Consider the following 21,146-nt stretch of genomic DNA (forward strand, 5'->3'; position numbering starts at 1 on the left):
TTCAAACAGTCTCTAAGTTTTACTAAATTACTTTCAAACATGCCTTCTTCTATACAGTTCTTCACTAAAATCACTTTCACTCTACTCTTAGTCAATAAGTTCTGCCCCCTCCAGTATGTGTACTGCCTTGGGATCCTCTTGAGAACCCTCTGAACTCTGGCATACTGAGGCTGGCCTTTCTACACTGCACTTGTTCAATTTTTGGTTACTAAGTCTAGGTGTAAGCACTGCCCGGGATCCTTGAGATCCTTAGGGATCTTTGATGCACCTAGACTCTGACATTGTCTATGGAATTGAGGCATTTGAGGTCATTGGAGGCTTTGAGAAATATGGGCCTAATCGAAGGCTCCCTATAGAATAGCTTCTTGTTTTCTTATTTACTTATGTAATTCATTCATTGGTATGTAATAACTTGTAAATAAATATTGGGGTATTTAGTGAAAGGGATGAGGTAAATACATGTTTCATGGGGTAATGCGGGTAGAAATCATGTTCATAGGACTTTACATTTAATCTGATTGCTTTATCAAGTAGAAATCATGCTTATAGGGCTTTACATTTTGTCATCTCACCATGCTAGAAACCATGCCTATAGGTTCCAAATAATCATGCCTTCAATGTCTTAAAATCAGCTTAACTAATAGATGCCATGCCTATAAGACCTAATCCAGATTCTGTTATGGCAAGTGTTTATGTATGTTTTCATGTCTGCATGTCTTAAAATCAGATTAACGAAGTTAGATGTCATGCCTATAGGGAACCCTATTCGAAGTTCTGCCTGTCAATCTAAACTAGTCTAAGTAATTCAACTTAATCCACCCTTAGTTCACTTCTGATTGGTTTAATTACATAGTTTATATTTCTGAAACAAGTTCTTTTAAATTGCCTCAATCTATCATTAGACAACATGGCTATAGGTATTAAAGAAGTCCGTTTCAAAACCTGTTTTGTTTCACTATAAATGTAGCCATCAATACTCCACGTATAGGCAAACCTTTAGGGCATTTCCAAAATTGCATCTCTGAAATTATTCCTATTTCTTAATGTTTTCTGATCCAAGCAGGCTTTTTAAAACCAATAGGCAACTGCCAAGGTCATTACTCCTGATTCGCTAAAAATAATTTGCTTATATTTACCTAGATATCCTGCCTTAGGATGTTGTTTAATGAAGCCCTTAACTGTGTTTGAGTCGTGCTGTTTGTATGCCTTGTTTGAGGAGGAAACTTCGAGCCTTTAATTGCTCCCTTTTATCTTATGTGCTAAAGTCCTAACTGTTTTGCCAGTCGCCTTAGAATTTTTGCCTTTAAAACCTTAGGGGTATGTCTAGAATCACCTATAGGTAGGGGTCTTAAATCCCTCCGGGACCATTAAGAAGGGACAGGTAACAACACACAATAGAGATCGCTGACCAAACACTCGCTTTGCATGATCACTAAGGGGATGAGAAGGGTAGATATGGGATATGATGACTACGCGCTAATGTCACGTGTAGCCCCTCGTCGAGGAGTGTTTACCAGACATTGTGTGAGGTGATCCTATAGGCTAACCAACCTAGGACTCCTCATTTACCAAATTCCTTTTACTATTTAAAACCTTTGTTTTACAATTTGTTTAAATCTTTATCGTATTACTTGAGTTATCCAACGTGCTTTACTTGCCACCTATTTGATTCAACTGTTATTTTATATGGACTAATTTGTGAATACAAATTCGGTCGGGACCCACAGTTGTGGACCAAGAGGGGTTCCTAACACCTTGCCCTCGAGGTTACTTCGAGCCCTTATCCTAATCTCTGGTAATGCAAACCAATTCAAGAGTTAATTACTCTAGGTGCCCTAACGCACCGTAATCCGTTAGATGACGACTCTTCAAATACCCAATTCCTCAAAAGGAAATGAGTCATTACACTCCCATGAATGTCGAAACTCGGACCTTCCCCGCGAGGAGGGAGGAAAAAGGGGGCGCAACAATCATTCCAACACCAGCCACCCTAGATACAGTCTCATTACCCATACTCAAAAGTTTCAAAGTCACCCTGAGTATAGGATGAGAAAAATTCCTTCCTTGATGTCACATGAGATGCGGTACCACTGTCCACAACCCAGCTTGACTCACACAAGCAATATTTATCAGATTCACATCAAGGACGATAACAAGATCTTCTGTAGTGACGGTGGCCACACGATTGCCATCTTCTTTCTGTTCTTCCTTGTCTCTATTCTCCTTTTTCAAAATCCGGCAGAACTTCTTTGTGTGCCCTTTCTTCCCGCAATGATAGCACTCAATATCTTTAAGTCTGCTTCTGGATTTGCTTCTATTATGTTCTCTATTTTGAGAACCCCGATTCTTGTTTCTCCCCCTAGAGTCAATCACCAAGATATCTGATGAGGAGGAACCCTGAGATTTTCTTCTCATCTCTTCATTTAAAAGGCTGCTCTTGGCAAGATCCATAGAGATCACACCATCCGGAGCAGAATTTGATAATGAAGTTCTAAGAATTTCCCAAGAATCTTGTAGGGAACCAAGTAGAAATAGGCCTTGAATTTCTTCATCAAATTTAATGCCCATAGCAGATAACTGGTTCATGATCCCCTGAAAGTTATTCAGATGATCTGTCATCGCGGAACCATCATGGTATTTTAAACCCAACATCTACTTTATCAGAAACATCTTGTTGTTTCTAGTTTTCCGAGCATACAAACTTTCAAGGTGCTCCCATAAGGTCCGAGCATGTGTCTCCTCAGAAATATGGTTCAAAACATTATCGTCAACCTACTGTCTAATAAAACCACGAACCTGCTTGTGTAACAAATTCCACTCTTCATCTGATTTATTATCAGGCTTTATAGTGGTGAAGGCAGGTTGATGAAAATTCTTGACATAAAGCATATCTTCCATTTTGCCCTTCCAAATGGCATAATTTGTGTCATTCAAAGTAACCATTCTACTAGTGTTGGCTTCCATCGTTTATCACAAATACAAATACTATTTATTAGGAGACCAAAGTAATTCTTTTTTGATGTGGAAGTTCCGACTATGCTGCAATCACAAAGCATACTCAGACAGAACCTTGGCTCTGATACCACTTGTTGGGAATAAACCCCGTAAAAATAATATTCACGGTATTAGTGATAAACGCGAAACACTAAGTTATGGTTAAATCAGCAGGAGTAAAAATGCAGCAATAATGACACCAAGATTTTACGTGGAAACCCTTCTGAATAAGGGAAAACCCATAGCCAAGAAGAGCAACTGATATCACTATAGTAAGGAATTTTACACTGTGTAGTAACGAGTACAAATACTCCTAAGACCACTATACCCTCAAAAGAAAAAAATACTCTTTTTATTTTTTCCACCTCACTACAATATATCTCACTCTCTATTTTTCTTCACATACTATTTTCTTATAGTCTATGGAATACCTTGCTCTCTCTCACTCAGATGTATTGTCTGAGATTTTGGTGTGTCTACAAATGAAAGTAGAGACACCTATTTATAGTTGAAGAATGCTCATATTGATGTATGCAGTGACATCAATGTTATTGCAAAAGTCAGCCGCCCAAATCTTTTCTAAATTGGTTGGCTTGACAAAAAGAAGAAGCTTTTCTTCTTTCACATATGGGGCTGGACTCTACAAAAGGGTCCAAAGATATACACAAGAATAAGATATACACAGACACAATAGAATCAATATGGATTTAGAGCTCGTTTGGATTGACTTAAAAAAAAGTGGTTTTTCAGCAGAAATAGCTTTTAAGCCAAAAAACAATAAGTTGGGATTGCCTGCTTTTGGCTTGTTTTAAGGAGTTTTTGAAACTTATTTTAAGTACTTTTTAACTTTGCCAAACACTGAAAAAAAAATTAAAAAAAGCTTAAAAGTTAATTTGACCAGCTTAAAAGTCAATCCAATCACCTTCTTAGTTAAGAAACATAGCACAAAGAAAGTGAAGAATCCATATACACGATGTCAACCAATTGGCATCAGGACTACGTAGCAGTTTTTTAAAGTTTCGACGCTAGTCAAGATTCTTTATTTTGGTTAGAAACTTGTATGCCAGTGAAGGGATAAAGTCATAAAGAATATCCAGTCTACCTTAAAAGAACAAACTATTTAGTATTGATTAAATAAACCTAACTAGAGCAGATTTGATACAGAGGATACATATAGTTGACCTCAACTAATTGAAACTTGAGGTGTTGTGATTGATTGATATAATATATACAAATAAGTATACTTATACCTGATAGAAGAAGACAAAAGGCACTAATGAACATGTGTATGTGTGTATGTATCCGCGCGCGCAGATGTTTGTATGCATTTCTTTCATGGCTTTAAAAAAGGAATGGACATTGTTCTATGATTTTGATGCATAAGCCTTCATACTATAATTAAAGGCAAGCAATACAACAAATGCTAGGAGAACAATTGCAGATTGTTCAAAGATAGGATCGAAGAACTTAATATCAAAATTCTAGATCACCTTCCATCTGATGTCAACATGTAGAATTCCATCTTTAGAATTGATGAGATGGTATTTCTCATTGATACGTCCGTTGTATATCACATCCATCAGTTGGATATCTACATAGCCAAGTAACTCCTACAGAAATTACATGCAACAAAAATCAGTTTTTCTTTTCAAAGAGTGTAGTAATGAAAAGTTGAGGAGTTTTGTGACGATGGTTCTTTTACCTTAGACCGAAAACCAAATCTTCTCTTCTTGCTCTTGACTTCAATATGGATTAGGTCCTTCAATGGAGCTTCTTCTAATACAAACTGGAATTCTTCTTCCCATTTTGGATTCCAGGTTTTGTTCCTTGCCTACAAATAGTTGGTAAGAAAAGGAAAGGTAACAGACTCCATAAGGTGGTTAACCATAGGCGAATAGAGCATGGGTTCAACTAAACTTAGTATTTTTTGTACAAACATACATTTATATGTGTCTCTGTGTGACCTATATAGGTCATAGGTTCGAGTCGTGAGATCAGCCACTGATGCTTGCATCAGGTTAGGCTGCCTACATCACATCCCCTTGGGGTGCGGCCCTTCCCTGGACTTTCTGTGAACGGGGCTGCTTTGTACACCGGGCTGCTTTTTTTATACATTTATATGTGAAAACTCACTAAAATTTCAACAAATATTAATTTTTGAATCCATGATTTCAGAAGTGCAATAGGTTCAGTAATAAAAACCTTAATGGTTGAGCCATCAAATTTAAACTATGAATCCGCCTATATGGTTAACTATATAGTATTAGTGTAAAAGTCACCTTTGTTTTCTTTTTTTCTCCTCTAAGAACTACCACTGCATAAGGATTTGTATGGTGTTTCCCTTCTACATCTTCAGCACCAATAACTGTAACCAACAGCAAACCTGCTCCCCGCAAGGAATAGTTATCATCTGAAAGGCTTGAAATACTCTCCTTCCGTTCGTGAATATTAAGAGGTCCACTAAACTTTTTACTATCTTCTTGGAAAGGAATGAAGGACATTTCCAACATAATCTGGCCTCGTGCCTTCTTGTTCTGAGGGTCATTTGGGTTTGTGCTGTGGACCAAATCGAGCGTTAGTTCTTTCTTCTCATATGGATTGAGCAATTTCAGTGGCACTACTTGCATTCCCAACTTGTCATGTGCCCCAATCTGTGAAACAAAGTGAAAATTCTTAGTCTTTTGCATTTGCTGTGGATCATGAGACATGCATTTATCTGCAAACAACCACCGAAATACTCTACAACAGCAACAACCAGCCAGTACAATCCCACAAGTGGGGTATGGGGAGGGTAGTGTGTACGCAAACCTTACCCCAACCCTGGGGGGGTAGAGAGGCTGTTTCCGATAGACCCTCGGCTCAAGACAATGAAAAGAGAATATAATTCCTTCTCACAGAAAATCGGAAACGAGAATTCTAGTCATCAATTTTTTTTTTTACAAAACAATTAAATAGCTTTAAACTTCAAGATGATGCCACAATACCATGAGATATCAAGATTCTGACCTTTTCCCAGTCATATAGATGCAGCTGCAGAACTTGAGACTCGGGATCTTTTACGGTCAATTTGAAATCCTCATTCCACACTGGATTTAGCGTGTTCATCTTTACAGTAGTCTTCTTGGCCGGAAGCCTGTCCCCACCTAAGCTGAGTTTAACATAAGGATCTGATTTACTCAAAAAATCCGTGTTCAGAAGTTTCTGTGCTCTCAGAACCTTCACATGCAGTATTCCAACAGGCTTCTTCACAGCTCCTCTATCGAAATATAAAAGCTAATGTTAGTATTTTGGGAAATATGAAAGAATTTGAGCATCCAACTCGATACCTTAACATTAAACCACTTTGGATGTGTTTAGACATCTGATATGGGAAAAAGGGCAGCCCGATGCACTAAGCTCCCGCTATGCGCGGGGTGCGGGAAAGGACCGGACCACAAGGGTCTATTTTACGTAGCCTTACCCTGCATTTCTGCAAGAGGCTGTTTCCACGGCTCAAACTCGTGACCTCCTGGTCACATGGCGGACATCTGATATAGGAGACATCATATATTTCTAAGACTAGTCATGTAAATTTAGGTGCTCTTTTGCCTTTTGACGGGCATAATCTATGCGTCTCAAAGAGATGAAGAGTGGACCGGAATAAAGAGTAGGTTCAACAAGTAGAAAAGTGTGAAGTAAAGAAAGTAAGTTCAGGAGACTAAAGAGTGTGTCGATAATAGTGCTAGTGACTCGATGACGACTATGAGAGAAATGTATATGGTTCGATAAGGTGAGTTCATAGCTGAAGTCTAGAGCTTTAGAATAGGTAGAAACAATATAAATTTAGCTGGAATAGTGAGAAATCAGTTGCTGAAATCAGTTTTACCCAAAATAGATTCTAATACCACTTAAAATAATCTAAACACTATCAAAATATATCAATGATTAGAGTAGACTAAAACCTTTATAAATCCCTTTGGATGACCTTGCATTTATGTTGCTTATTTTAACAGTAGAAAACTAAAGTATACAAGGAATGGTAAAATACATGAATAATCGCCTGTCTTTTTTCAGAACACATGGACAAAGAAACAAAGATATAAAGAGGAAGAGAAGAAGGAAGATGTTTCATTCTGACAAAACCGAAGGTTAAGAAATGCTCAAGTATTCGCTGAAACTATAACGGTAATGCTCAAGTATCACGACACAACAAGTGCAAGTGACTGTCAGGAATTAGTCCATTGTCGATATTTCAAGTAAATTATTGTTTGTCTACAACTTACATCGAACTGTCAAGAATTGGTATATCAAGTGTTTGTGGCCAGAGGTAAAGCCTGGCGACTTGCTTGCATATAGTTTCCTGCCACGCAATGAATACTGTCATTCAAATTAGCTGAGGGAAATGTACCAAAGACTCCTGTCTGTTCTATATTAAGTTTGAATCTAGAAACACATGGAACGGGTGGGAGAGTGGAAAACTTTTTTCAGATCTATGTATTTTTGAGTGTATGTAACCACAATAGCCAAACTCACATACAATGGTATCATGATATTTAAATTTTTAGAACGGGAATATATGTTTAACAGACTCATTTGAGAGCAATATCTCTTAAGCAGATGAATCTTGTTATGCTACTCTTTTTTATAAGTTTTCGTAGTTCAGTAGCTCTATCTACTGTTTTAAGTCATAACCAAACCAATGCGTAAGATTTCAAGGTGCACTTTCTACAACTAATCTGCTGCCAGGAAAGCACTCGAGCCCTTTCTATAATGTCCCGTACTAATTATTTCTGTCTAATTATTAAATTACAGACTCAAAGTGCATTTTACATCTCGTTGTAAACAAATATTTCCAGCCTATTTAATTTCATTTGTATTGGTTTAGGCTGTTGGAGTAACATAATTAACTCAAAATGTAGATTTCTTCTGTGTCAGCACCAAGGTGAAGATTTGTTCAGCAAATTCCTTGTGATGTAATGTACACAATTCTGCTTATCACACGTGGTTTTCTTCATAGGTCAAAGTTATAATCTTCCGACTCAATCCTTGGATTTGCAGATCAAATTGGTGAAAGTTCACTTTACCACAAAATGCAACAAGTGAAAGAACATTTGATTTAAATTATCCTATGACCTTTCATCTATAAATCCGATGCGAGCTTAGCCTATGGAGTTTAGTACATAAGAAGCACACTAGGTAACAAGAGGAAGCTTACCTGAACAAAATGGTGTAAACCAGGGATTGCCATTAAATCTCCTCCAAGTACTTTTAGCCCAAAGTCTACCTCTGGCTACACATACAATCGATAGTCTAAGTTAGAGAGATTATGCCGAGTTTATTTCTAGATTCATGTGCAATTTTCAACTCATCAGCAGGGTTAAAGTCTTTGTAAGCCACAGATATTGTGCGTGCTTACTTACCTTCTTCGTCAGCGATACTATTATGCTTGAAAAGCATGGGAATGTTGGGACAAAAGGCTTCAGTGTTGCCCTTGCTGTAGCAGCCATTTGAAAATCTATCAACTGAAGATAATATAGCAAACCTCAGTAAAATTTCTCAGTGAGAGTTACATATTAATATCACCTAAAATTTCAAAAAAACTTCATTCTCTCTGTTTCTATTTCGATGTTCTTGAAACACATTACTACAAAACAATAATCTCTCACGATCTTTATACAACATATATAGCGTTGTATCTAAGTATCATCCATAAACATTAAGCTCTACTAAAGCAAAAGGGCAGCTCGGTGCACTAAGCTCCAGCTATGCACGGGGTCCGGGGAAGGGCCAGACCATAAGGGTCTATTGTACGCAGCCTTACCCTACATTTCTGCAAGAGGCTGCTTCCACGGCTCGAACCCGTGACCTTCTGGTCACATGGCAGCAACTTTACCAGTTACGCCAAGACTCCCCTTCTAAGCTCTACTAAAGTAATCTAAAGAAATGATGTAAATCAGATAACTTTCACAAAAGCAAATTGCATAACACTTTCATTTGACGATTATGTCAATCTATCTCTCGTAAGAAGAGCAGAAAGGAAACTAGTCTTACCTGTACTGAGATTTGTAGAGATAATAACTTCAATGCCACAACGATATTTGGATTTCCAGCCCATCTGACTGCCAACTCAAATACTAGCTCCTTTTCATTGGAATGATATACTTTAATACCTGCCAAATTGGTCGAGATCAAATGAAACACGCGTAACTTCTAATCTTAAAGATAGCAGTTTATCACAACATTTCATGTGTTTGAGTTTATCACAACATTTCATGTGTTTGATAAAAGTTGGCGCTCACCATGAAATCTAGGAGGAATTGTTCCAAGAGTAAGTTGCTCAAACTCAATAGATTTTATTTGATACTGGCCAATATACTCTGCAAAAATACGTTTTGTTGTGCTTTTAATAATTCCACAAATTGCCTGTAGATGAAATAAAATCAGACTGCACTATTCAGGCATGCTGCTATACTTCAGACCATTTCCATGGCATAAACAAGAATTAAGAATCCCAAACATGATATGACTGATATGTTGGAAATAACAAGTGTTGAATTTGGATTACCTTGTCAAGATAAGGCCACATATTGGCTATAAATTCATTAAACCAGTCAACCTACAAAACGATATGGATAAAATCATTACCCAGATAAGATTTGACTTGGGATAATACGATAAAAGGCAGCCCGGCGCACTAAGCTCCCGCTATGCGCGGGTCCGGAAAAGGGTCGGACCACAAGGGTCTTTTGTACGCAGTCTTACCAGGTATTTATACAAGAGGCTGTTTTCATAGCTTGAACCCTTGACCTCCTGGTCACATGGCAGCAACTTTACCAGTTATGCCAAGGCTCCCCTTCACTTGGGATAATAGGATAAAAAAATTCAAATTCAAAAGAAGGCGAGTGCATACCCGCTCGTAGTCCGGATTCATCACCCATAATGGGAGTTCAGGTAGAAGATCAACCAATAAGCTTGGCTCAATTTCATCAAATGGTGTACTCTCTGGTAAATCCTGGAGATTTGTGTTTAAGAAATTCAGTTCACTTTCCAATAAGTTGGTTTGAATTGGTTAAACCTTTTAAAGGAGCAGAAATTTGCTTAAGCTGTATCTCTTCAATTTTATACTAACATATACAACATATCAACATGTCTATCTGCATCTTTACATAATACTGAAGGACTGGGGCGGATTTAGTGCGGGTTCGAACTATGTATACATATGAAACGAAATAAAAAAGAAAACATATGGAGTAATAAGATAACACTCGTTCTGAACATGGACTCTAAACCCTGAATTATTTGCCTCTGCCTATGCAGAAGGATGAATGATTTTGCACCAACAACTTTGGCGCGTGGAAGACATAGCGAATTGTTTGTCGAACGTGTTGGATGTGTGTGAACAAAGTCTCACATGAAAAGAAAAGAACTCTACCTACAAGGTGCTGGATACTCTTAATGGAGTGAGACTTTTGGGAAAAAACGTGCAAGCTTGGCTCAAAACAGACAATATCACACCATATTAAGAGTATTTTTGAAGCGTTTTAGCTCTAACACAAGGTTCATCTATTGTAACTGAGTTATGCTAACAATTTCTAGTGAAACATGAAAATAAGAACCAACATAGGAAATGGATAATTAACATAAGTCATTGTAACTGAAATCTCATCAAATGATTGCTGTCCTATATAAGATGATCAAAGGAAAACAGTAAATAACTTTATCATTCCATTGAAATAAAAGCAGGTGCATTTACCTTAACATCTCTGGGCTCAAAGTATATGAACAAGAAATAACCAATAACCAGACCTACTGAAATTCCAATTCCAAAGCCAAAAATACCTAACAAACTTCCAAGAAAACCCATTTTCTTTGATCATTCTCAATATTAATTGAACCCCATGTTATAGCTCATCTTAAAGAAAAGGAACATTCAAACGCAAATCCTGAAACGCGTGATAAAATCTATATATGATTATTTCTACATTTCATTTTTTCTTTCCTTATGTATATGTGTCACCCTTGAAAATAAAGAAAGATAATAATGCCAGAAGAAAGGGATTTTTTTTTTTTGGTAGAGTTGGCGCTTAGTTAATATTGATGTTGAGATTTGATAGCGTTGATTCGTTGAACACCTAGAATGAACGTGTAGAATTCATCAACATATGAATATTAACAATTCACACGTGGCTCTTTTATTAAACACTAGGGGGCGTTTGGTAAGATGTATTAAGGAAAATAATAGTAAAAATAACACGGTATAACCAGTTTTCGGATTGGTCATTTAAAAATAGTCAGCGTTTATCAAGTCAATAAAAAATAGCCACTATTTTGCTGCAACAGAGACCGGTCCAGCATAATATACTGGAGTTTGGTGCACCTGTGTATGAACTCCAACATATTATGCTGGACCGGTATACTTTGTTGGCTCCAATATAATATACTGGAGACTGGAGCACCGGTGCTCCAAACTCCAGTATATTATGCTGGACCGATATATTTGCTGGAACTCCAGTATACTATGCTGGAGTTCTAGTGTACTTATGTTGGAACTCCATCATATTATGCTGGAGTTCCGGCATACTTATCCTGGAACTACAGTATAATATGTTGGAGTTCAAGTATACTTATGTTGGAACTCCAGCATAATATACTGGCGTATTTTCCAGGTTTTGAACAGTTTTTTCGCTCAGATTTATCTTTACATAAAAAGTGGCTAAATTTCGATTACTTTTGAAACTGGACTATTTTTGAACGACCAGTTGTAAATCTGGCTATTTTTGAATTTCTCCCAAGATAATACTCCCTCTGTTCCAGTTTATGTGAACCTATTTTCTTTTTGGTCCGTTCCAAAAAGAATGACACATTTCTAAATTTGGTAAGAATTTAGCTTAAACTTATAATTCTATCCTTATTGAGAAGCTTTTATAACCACACAAATATTCTGGCCCCTTTTTGACTTGTTTATCACCACAAATTTCAAAAGTCTTTATTTTTTCTTAAACTTCGTGCCTAGTCAAACATGTTCATATAAATTGGAACGGAGGGATTATATACTATTAGCTTTATTAATCTCTTGTTTGGTAGTGCTTTTAAACCTATGTATTAGTTATACACCCTATTCAGTACTATTTTTATACCTAACAAACTATGACATTAACAATACCATTGTCTTTAATACATGGATAAGCGTATATAAAGACAGAATTACATATTTAATTTTTTTTTCAAATCCTTTCCAATATTTTTCAAAAGGTGTGCTTGTAAACAAATAATCTTTTTAAAAGAAAAATATACAACACATATTATTTTTAATATACCAAACTAAATAGTGGATAAGAAATACCTATTCATTATCATTCCTATACATCTTTATCAAACGACCCCTAGTATAGTAGTACTAAGTTTCTTGTTGTAAATGAGAAACACCACAAAAATGAATTTTGGCTTCGGGACCAAAGATTTGGATATCATTCGAAATGTAGTTGTCCTCGTAATAACTGTCAACTGCTAGGAAAATTACGGATTTGTCAAAAATTACTACAGTCGTATCTCTCTATAACAACATCTCTATGACCCTATATAATAGTTTCAGAACATATTTTTTATGTATGTTATAATATGTGTCCTCTATAACATCATTTCACTATAGGATCCAAAAAATATCGTATCTCTCTATAACAACATCTCTATGACCCTATATAATAGTTTTGGAACCTATCTTTTATGTAATGCTATAATATGTGTTCTCTATAACATCATTTCACTATAAGATCCAAAAAATATCGAAACAAATGCAGCTGTTATCGAGAGATTTGACGGGGTTTACAAATAATATAATTAAAGACTTTGATTTTTATGTATCTTTTTTGTAGTTTTTAAATATGTAACTCTTGCTTCAAAAAGACTAATTGGTTCTTTTGTTGAATCAAGAATAGACAACTCCAGATTTAAATGATTTTCTCATCTCAAGGCGATGTCTAGTAAATTTTTAAATATAATTTCGCCTTTTAAAATAATAATAATAATAATAATAATAATAATAATAATAATAATAATAATAATATAAGCTCTAGAACGAGCGGAATTGTTCAATCATTTCTTTTCTTGAAGTCATTTTGGGTGCCACGTGTCTGTTTCTTATGCAAATAAACATCGCAATTAGATAATAGAGTAGCTTTCGTCCATAAAAGAGTTAGGAATTTAAAAGTAAAGAACATGGCTAGGAAAATGATTCATGCCTGCAAAAAGAAAAGTCTGGTTATTAGTTTACTTGCATAAATGACCAAAGAGAATTAGGACGGTTTGTTGAATTGACTTTTAAGCCTAAGTGGTTGGCCTATCTTTAGCATTTGGTTCAAAGTTGTGAAGAAAACTTTTTGCAACAACTATAAAGGTTTTCTTGAGAATTTTCGTACTTAGTTTGCAAAAAAAGTAAAATTATAATTGTGATTAAGCTTTGTGTAGCTTGCCTAAATCGATGAACAACTTGTTATAGTCCACAATCACATATGTCAGATAAACTAAACTCGAAATTTCCAGAGTTAATCACTTAACCATACTCTTGGAACATTTCATAAGCTTATTCTCGTTGAGTAATAAATTCGTAATGTCATTATAATTGGACACTCTTTCTCTCCAAAATTGGCTTTTTTTAAGTGTTAAATCTGTGTGTTGTTTGAATTTGTGAGATAGGATGAGAAGAGTCGAACTGAGAAAGAGTAAATCGGAAGAGTTTCTCATTCAATCTTATGTCAAAAATGAAGCTGATACAAGTGTATATAATTACCATCTAGCCAACTAATTGACAGTTGTACAAGTAACTAAACATAGCTAACCATAGTTACAACTAACTAACATACTGTCTATAGTTAACTTAAGCTAGCCCCTCCCCCCCCCTCAAGCTAGGAGGTATGAAGATATTCTCCATTCCTAGCTTGGAAACCAAGTAGTCATGTTGTGCTCTGCCAAGACCTTTGGTAAGTAAGTCCGCTTGCTGCTCAGCAGTAGCGACATAAAGAGTGTGAACTAGCCCTTGTTGAACCTTTTCACGAATGAAGTGACAATCAATGTCAATGTGTTTGGTTCGCTCGTGGAACACAGGGTTCACAACAATCTGAATTGCGGACTTACTGTCACAATGTATAGTTACTGACAAAGTATGTTGAACGCCCAACTCATGAAACAAACTAAGAACCCACACAACTTCAGCAACAGTATATGCTAGACTTCAATATTCTGCCTCCGCTGAGCTTCTGGAAACAATCGACTGCTTCATGGACTTCCAAGAAATAAAAGAATCCCCAAACTTAACTAGGTAGCCTATGACAGACCTGCGAGTGTTGGGACAAGCAGCCCAGTCGGCATCGCTAAATGCTGATAAGGACTCAGAACAATGTGCCTTCAGCAAAACCCCCAATCATGGGCAATGTTTGATATACCGAACAATTCTCAAGGCAGCTTCCATGTGAGAGGCCTTGGGAGAATGCATGAACTGACTGAGGTTTTGGACCGCAAAGAAATGTCTAGTCAAGTGACTGTGAGGTATAGAAACCTCCCAAGTAATATTTGATAAGGACCTGGATCATCCAAAGTCTTATCATCAGTGGTCCCAACATAAGAGTCTAATTCAGTGGTAGATAGCCTCAGGTTTTTGTTACAACCCATATCCATATGTGTTAGTTCATGCCATATATTAGTTAACATAAATCTAAGAAGGAATTATCTTTGAGATGATAAGAAGTCAATCCTATTGGTCTTAAGTGATACAAGAGTGTATAAGGGTGATTAACAAGTATTAGAAGTTAAATGAATCAAAGATGTTGTAACTCGTATTTTCAGGTAATCTAGCGGTGCTTAATACACTCAAGAGGTCATGTATTAAGGTATTTTAATCATATAATATCCGTATCATAAGTCTTGAAGTCAAACGAGTTATGAAACAAAAGTCGACAAAAGTTGTCGCAACTTAGGTTCATAATTTTACTTAAACATTAGGTCAAATGTTTCTAATCTTTTCTCCTAATTTACAAGGAATTACGGGGTGATATATAAACCAAATTAAAGATCTATGAGTCTAGTTTTCAACACATTAAACCGTTCATCGATACGATCTCGGAGTAGAGAGATATTCACATTTTTGCGAGACTGCGCCAAACACCTCTCTATGGGGCCCACTAAGGCGGTTTAAGATATTTGGACCTATATAGGATGCCTCCAACCCGTTTTAAGTCATTTATTCTCACTATTTTCAGACCTTATAACCCTAGGAACATCCTCTCAAGGTTCTCTCAAGATTCAAGACCCAAAAAAAGGGCAAACAACACAAATCAAGTGTCGGGAATTCCGTGGCGCTAGTAAGTCTCTTGTTCTTCTTGTTGTTGCTCATTTTTGTGTCGTTACAGCTCGTGTGGGAGGTTGTTTTAAAGGGTTTATGTTCTGTAAATACTCCCTCATGTTCTTAATATCAATCCTAGGTGATTTCAAGCCTTCTAAAGTGATTCTAGTGCCGAAAAATACTAATTGATCGCTAGTTTCGCTTTTTTGTTGTTGTGGCAGCATTGGAGGGATATTTCATGGAAATTTAAGGTCAAATTGGAGTTGTTCTTTCTGTATAAAGGTAAGTAACCTCTTACTCTATATGTATTTAAGATTATCCAAGTTGCGGCTAAGCCATTGAAGCTAGAACTTGTGAAATATATATCGAAAGGCTTGGTAGTAATGTTATTGTTTTGTGGACTGTTTTGCGTTGCTGTTGGGCTGCGTATTTTACTACTGTTTTGTGGAGTTTTGGAGGAGGAAAGGTGTGAAGAAACACCATATATATTTAGGGTTGTGGTATGATAGTTATTCGTAACATTTCTGGGTCGTTTGACACGACTACGGTGGTCGTTGTATGTATGGAGTGATTAGGCTGTGCGTGGACTATTTTGGGAGGCTCAATATGTTTATTATTGATGTTGTTTGGGCTGTTTGGTGACTGTTTTGAATGGTGTGAAGTCATATATATAGGGGAGGTGCTGTCCGTTTCATCGTAAAATAGGTTGTGGTCGATACATAATAGTTATGACGCTTAAATGATAACGATAGTATCGTTTCTCTTATTGTAGACTAAGGAGTTTTGACAATTGCATAGCTTGAGATTGGGACAGTATATACAAGGTATGTGAGGCTATACCTTTCCTTCTTTTGCACGACTCCGATTGTACATAATGTAATGATCGAGCTTCCAAGATACTCTACTCTTAGAAGCTAGCAGTACTTACATTGCTTTCCCTCTTATGGAACGATTGATGTTAATTTTGCTTCTCTTATTCTTATGTTATCAATGTTGTTGGTACTTCCTGATTAAGATTAATAGTGAAGAGTTAGTCCTAATAACGTGTACATAGGATACCGACCTTACGTCACTCCGAAAGGTTTAGAATGTGATTCCATGAGTCGAGCATGCATTATATATATGTATCAATTTTACTCTACCGAGCCACACTATAGTTGGTCGGGTACGACACCTATTGTGCAACCACTAATCAGTTGGGTTTTACCGAGCTCCACTTGCAGGGTACGATTCTACCGAGCCTTATGATGGTCGGGTATGTTTTTTACCGAGCCTATTATAGACGGGTACGATATGATGATGATGATGCCCACAGAGGCGAATGTTTTAAAGGTTTATGTATTTATACATATGTATCATGCATTTCATGTCAGTAGCCCTCAGAGGTACTAAGATGTTACAGGTTGTATATTCTCTATCCTTGCTTACATTACTGATCGTATTTATGGTTCCCTGCCTTACATACTCAGTATTTTATTCGTACTGACGTCCTTTTATTTGTGGACGCTGCATGTCGTGTTGCAGGTCCTGATAGACAGGCAGGTGCAACTCCCCCACCACAGTAGGCTGTCCAGTTCAGCGGTGATTGGCGAGATCCCTTCTCCGGACTTGCCTTGGTCTTGGTATGCATTTTTGTTATAGACATTATGGGTATGTCGGAGCCCTGTTTCGGCTATGTTGCAGCACTTATGTTTATATAGAGGCTCATAGACAAGTGCCGGCTCATGTATAGTTTGGTATGCCTTGTCGGCTGGTTTTTGTTATATAGTCTTTCATGGTAGCGTGGTAGCTCATACCTTATATGTAGTTTCTTGATTGTCTGGTCATCCCCTTCTATGTATGTTCATGCCGTCATATTTTATTGTTGGTTGTCCATGATCCAGGTCTACCATTTATATTGATCTCGTCAGCCATAAAAGATAATAATGAATTTTAGATGAAATGTACGTTGGTGCTCGTCAAGTATGGTCGGGTGCTAGTCATGGCCCTCCAGTTTGGGTCGTGACAGTTTTGTTCCATAGGAGAAGTGGTAGACTTAGATCCTTAGAGCCTTAAGTCAGCAATCAACTCAAGCGAATACTTTCTCTGATGCATCAAGATCCCCTCAGCACTTCTTGCAAATTCAATTCCCAAGAAATACTTAAGTTCCCCCAAGTCTTTGATCTTGAATTTATGTTGAAGAGCAGCTTTGGTGGATTGTATCAGTTGTATATCATCACCAATTATAAGCAGGTCATCTACATAAACCAAGACAACGACCATTTTTCCAGCTTCCCTTTTAATGAATAATGAGTAATCCAAATGACTCTGACGAAAATCAAAGTCAATGAGAGCAGATGTGAGCTTGAGATTCCATTGTCTTGAGGCCTGCTTAAGTCCATAGAGGGATTTATGCAGCCTGCAGACTAATGATTTATCTCCAGATTTACTGAAGCCTTGTAGTATGCTCATGTACACCTGTTCTTACAAGTCTCCTTGCAAGAAGCATTATAAACATCCATTCGGTGGACTGGCCACTGCCTTGAAGCTGCTAACGAAAGAACACTTCTAACAGTAACCATTTTCACCGCAGGTGAAAATATTTCCTGATAGTCCAAACCTTCTCTTTGGTTGAACCCTTTAGCCACCAATCTCGCTTTGAATCTTTCTATTTCACCTGTAGCCTTATACTTTCTTTTGTAAACCCATTTACATCCAATGGATTTCTTTCCTTTGGGCAAGGGAACAAGCTCCCAGGTTTTGTTATCCTCCAATGCCTTGATCTCTGTTTGCATTGCTTCTACCCACCTTTTATCTCTAGCTGTCTCATAGTAGCTAGCAGGTTCTACTTTAGGGGAAAAGTTTAAGAGATAACTCTAATATTTAGGAGATAGGTTATCATATCCAATCACATCAGAGATAGGATATTGACAACAGTTGGACTGCTTGAATTTATTAGTCCTCACAAAATCTTTAAGCCATATAGGTGGTCTTGACTCTCTTGTAGTTTTTCTAACTTCTGCGGGTAGAGGAACAGATGGAACCTGTAGAGTGGATTGAATTGTGTCATCGTTAGTGTGGGCTAGAGTAACAATTGAATCGGACAAATCAGCTACTAATGAAGAATTTCGTTCAAGTGAAGAAATTGATTAAGAAGAATGAGGAGAACATGGTGAAATAGGCTCTTCCAGCACAGCTTGATCGGACAGATCATGAATATCCAAGAATTGCTGCTCAATCTTGACTTTTGGATTCCGAAAGGGAAAAACCTCCTCATAAAAGGTCACATATCTACTTGTGAACAGAATATTGTATTCAAGGTCTAGTAGTTTGTAACATTTCTGATGCACAATATAACAAAGCAATGCACATTTCACTGCTCGAGCTCCAAACTTATCACTCCTAGGCAATGTGGTGGCAAAGCATAGGCAACCAATGACTCTCATGTGGGAGAAGGAAGGTTGTTTGTGATACAGTAATTCATAGGGTGACTTATTGCCAAGCACTGTAGAGGGAATTCTGTTGATTATATAAACTGCTGAATCTACACACTCTCCCTAATATCTAGCTGGCAAATGTCCTTGAAACTTAATTCTCTGGCTGCTTCAAGAATGTGCCCGTTCTTACGCTCAACCACTCCATTCTGTTGTGGGGTATATGGGCAAGAACTTTGGTGTTGAATGCCATGTAGTTGAAATAATTCTTTGCAGTGAGAATTGAAGAATTCACTCCCTTTATCGGATCTAAACGATTTTATAGTCTTGCCAAACTATGTTTGTACCATTGCAATGAAGTTCTTAAGCAAAAAGACAACATCAGATTTCATTCTCATAAGAAATACCCACATCCATCTTGTACAATCATCAACTAAGGTACGAAAAAATCTCATCTCATTGTGAGTAGTTACCTCAAACATCCATATGTATCAAATTGAAACTATCTAAACTCTTACTATGACTAACTAGAAAAGGTACTCGAGTTTGTCTAGCCAAAGGGCAAACTTCACATTTATTTGACAAAATACTACTACTAAAACTAGAGATTTTCCTGAGAACTTGCATAGGCACATGTCCCATTCTCTTGTGCCAGATGTCTCCTGTATTTCCAGGTTCCTTTGTTATTGCTGCAAATGCTTGGTAAACTTTGATTTCATTATTTCTTGATGTAGATAGCATGGTATACAATCTCTTCTCCTCCTTACTAATCACTTTCACCCTCCTAGACAAGAGGTCTTGAAAAACACAAAAGGTGGGAAAGAAGGAGGCAAAATAATTCAACTATCTTGTCACCTTGGACACAGACAAAAGATTGAATTTGAATGTAGGTACACAAAGGACATTCTTAATAGTGTCACCTCCGGTAAGCTGACAATCTCCAACATGAGTAACCTTGGCAGAGTCCCATGTAGGCATCTGTACCTGTCCTCCATTACCTACTGACATGCCATTTCTTAGCAATTTGTCATTTCCTATCATGTGATTCGTAGCACCTGTGTCTATAATCCATTTGGGAATCTGAACATTGCAACAAAGGAATTTACCTTCCATTGATACTATGTTAGAATTGGTCTCTCCAATGGAAGTCTTGTTTAGCAATTGCAAAATTTGAGCATATTGTTCCTGTGTGAATAGTTGTCCAGGTACTGATTTGTTTCCCAGTTGTGTACTATTTGCCTCTACTTATACTGCATGGGCCTTCCTCTTAGACTTAAAATCTGAAGGATAGCCAACTATCTTGTAGCAATTCTCCTTTAAATGCCCTGTTTTGTGATAAAATTCACATTTTATCAATTTGTAACAACCTTCTCTCGTGTGACTCTTCAAGTGACAAAAATCACACTCCAAGCTATAATTTTTTCTCTGCTTATTCCCTAATTGTACAGTGAACATTGCAGTAGGCTCAACATGTCCAGTCCCCCCAAAATTATTTCCTAAAATCAATCGTATGCTTTCATCTTGCATAACCATTGCATACGCTTGATTAATAGTTGGCACAGTAGGCATCATAAGTATCTGACTTCTAGCTTGCTCAAAATTGTCATTTAATCCCATTAGGAATTGTAGGAGACGTTAAAATTCTAATTACTCAACATAATCTTTTGCAGGTGGTGGTGGCAGAATCGAATCATATTCAGCCCATAAATCTGTCAATTTAGTAAAGTAAACAGATACAGATGATATATCTTGGGTAGAGGTAAACATTTTCTTGTGTAAGTAGTAGAGTCTAGAAGCATTCACCTTGTCAAATCTCTTTTTGAGTTGTGCCCACACAGTCTGAGCATTCGCAGAAAAGAGTACTCCAGTCAATAGGTGTTGACTTACATTACTCATTAGCCACAAGGTGACAATCGCGTTGCAACGATCCCACTGATATGCAATTGCTGGCCCAAAATCAGCTTTGGATGTTGAACCATCAACTAAACACAGCTTGTTCTTCCCCAATAGAGCCACTTTCATAGCTCGATTCCAAAGAGTGTAGTTTTCCATACCAGTCAATAAAAAACCCACCAACGTTGATCCCAGTCCGTCCCAAGGATGTAGATATAATGGGCAGTTGTGATCGAGTATGACCGTCCCTCCGATAATTCCGTTGCCGAAAACCCTATCGCCAGTAGCAACACTGCTGGATTCATCGAAAATTGCCATGAAATTTGGTTAAAAAATTGCAAAATTAGGGTTAGAAAAAAGCATAAACAAAGCGAATTCTCTCAATTTCTTCCTCAATTGCACAAAGAACTCCTTAGAATCGCTCGATTATAGCTATGATACCATGTTAAATCTGTGTATTGGTTGAATTTGTGAGATAGGATGAGAAGAGTCGAATTGAAAGAGAGTAAATTGGAAGAGTTTCTCATTCAATC

At 37.2% G+C, this 21,146-nt stretch overlaps 2 protein-coding genes across 4 annotated transcripts; both read right to left on the reverse strand.

Annotated features, from left to right (window-relative positions):
* Positions 1-4,097: 4,097 nt before the first annotated feature.
* On the reverse strand, positions 4,098-10,953 carry LOC104230408 (synaptotagmin-3-like). Of its 3 annotated transcripts, XM_009783200.2 has the most exons (13): positions 10,727-10,928; positions 9,884-9,985; positions 9,736-9,783; positions 9,539-9,589; positions 9,273-9,396; positions 9,025-9,143; positions 8,394-8,495; positions 8,189-8,263; positions 7,257-7,333; positions 6,001-6,250; positions 5,274-5,645; positions 4,697-4,825; positions 4,098-4,604 (listed from the first exon to the last, which is right to left on the reverse strand). In XM_009783200.2, exons 1-13 carry the CDS (start codon positions 10,835-10,837, stop codon positions 4,476-4,478), a joined length of 1,689 nt encoding a protein of 562 aa, XP_009781502.1. In that variant the 5' UTR covers positions 10,838-10,928; the 3' UTR covers positions 4,098-4,475. The 3 variants fall into 3 exon arrangements, with proteins under 3 accessions (XP_009781502.1, XP_009781503.1, XP_009781504.1); XM_009783201.2 differs by lacking the exon at positions 9,736-9,783 and having other exon boundaries at positions 10,727-10,953; XM_009783202.2 differs by lacking the exons at positions 9,539-9,589; positions 9,736-9,783; positions 9,884-9,985; positions 10,727-10,928 and having other exon boundaries at positions 7,257-7,350; positions 9,273-9,360.
* A 9,414-nt stretch (positions 10,954-20,367) lies between these two features.
* Positions 20,368-20,931, reverse strand: LOC138874058 (uncharacterized). The gene has a single exon (XM_070152562.1). It carries the CDS (start codon positions 20,929-20,931, stop codon positions 20,368-20,370), a length of 564 nt encoding a protein of 187 aa, XP_070008663.1.
* Between the last annotated feature and the right edge of the window lie 215 nt (positions 20,932-21,146).

The sequence above is a fragment of the Nicotiana sylvestris genome, chromosome 7, assembly GCF_000393655.2.
Source record: "Nicotiana sylvestris chromosome 7, ASM39365v2, whole genome shotgun sequence".
NCBI lineage: Eukaryota > Viridiplantae > Streptophyta > Magnoliopsida > Solanales > Solanaceae > Nicotiana > Nicotiana sylvestris.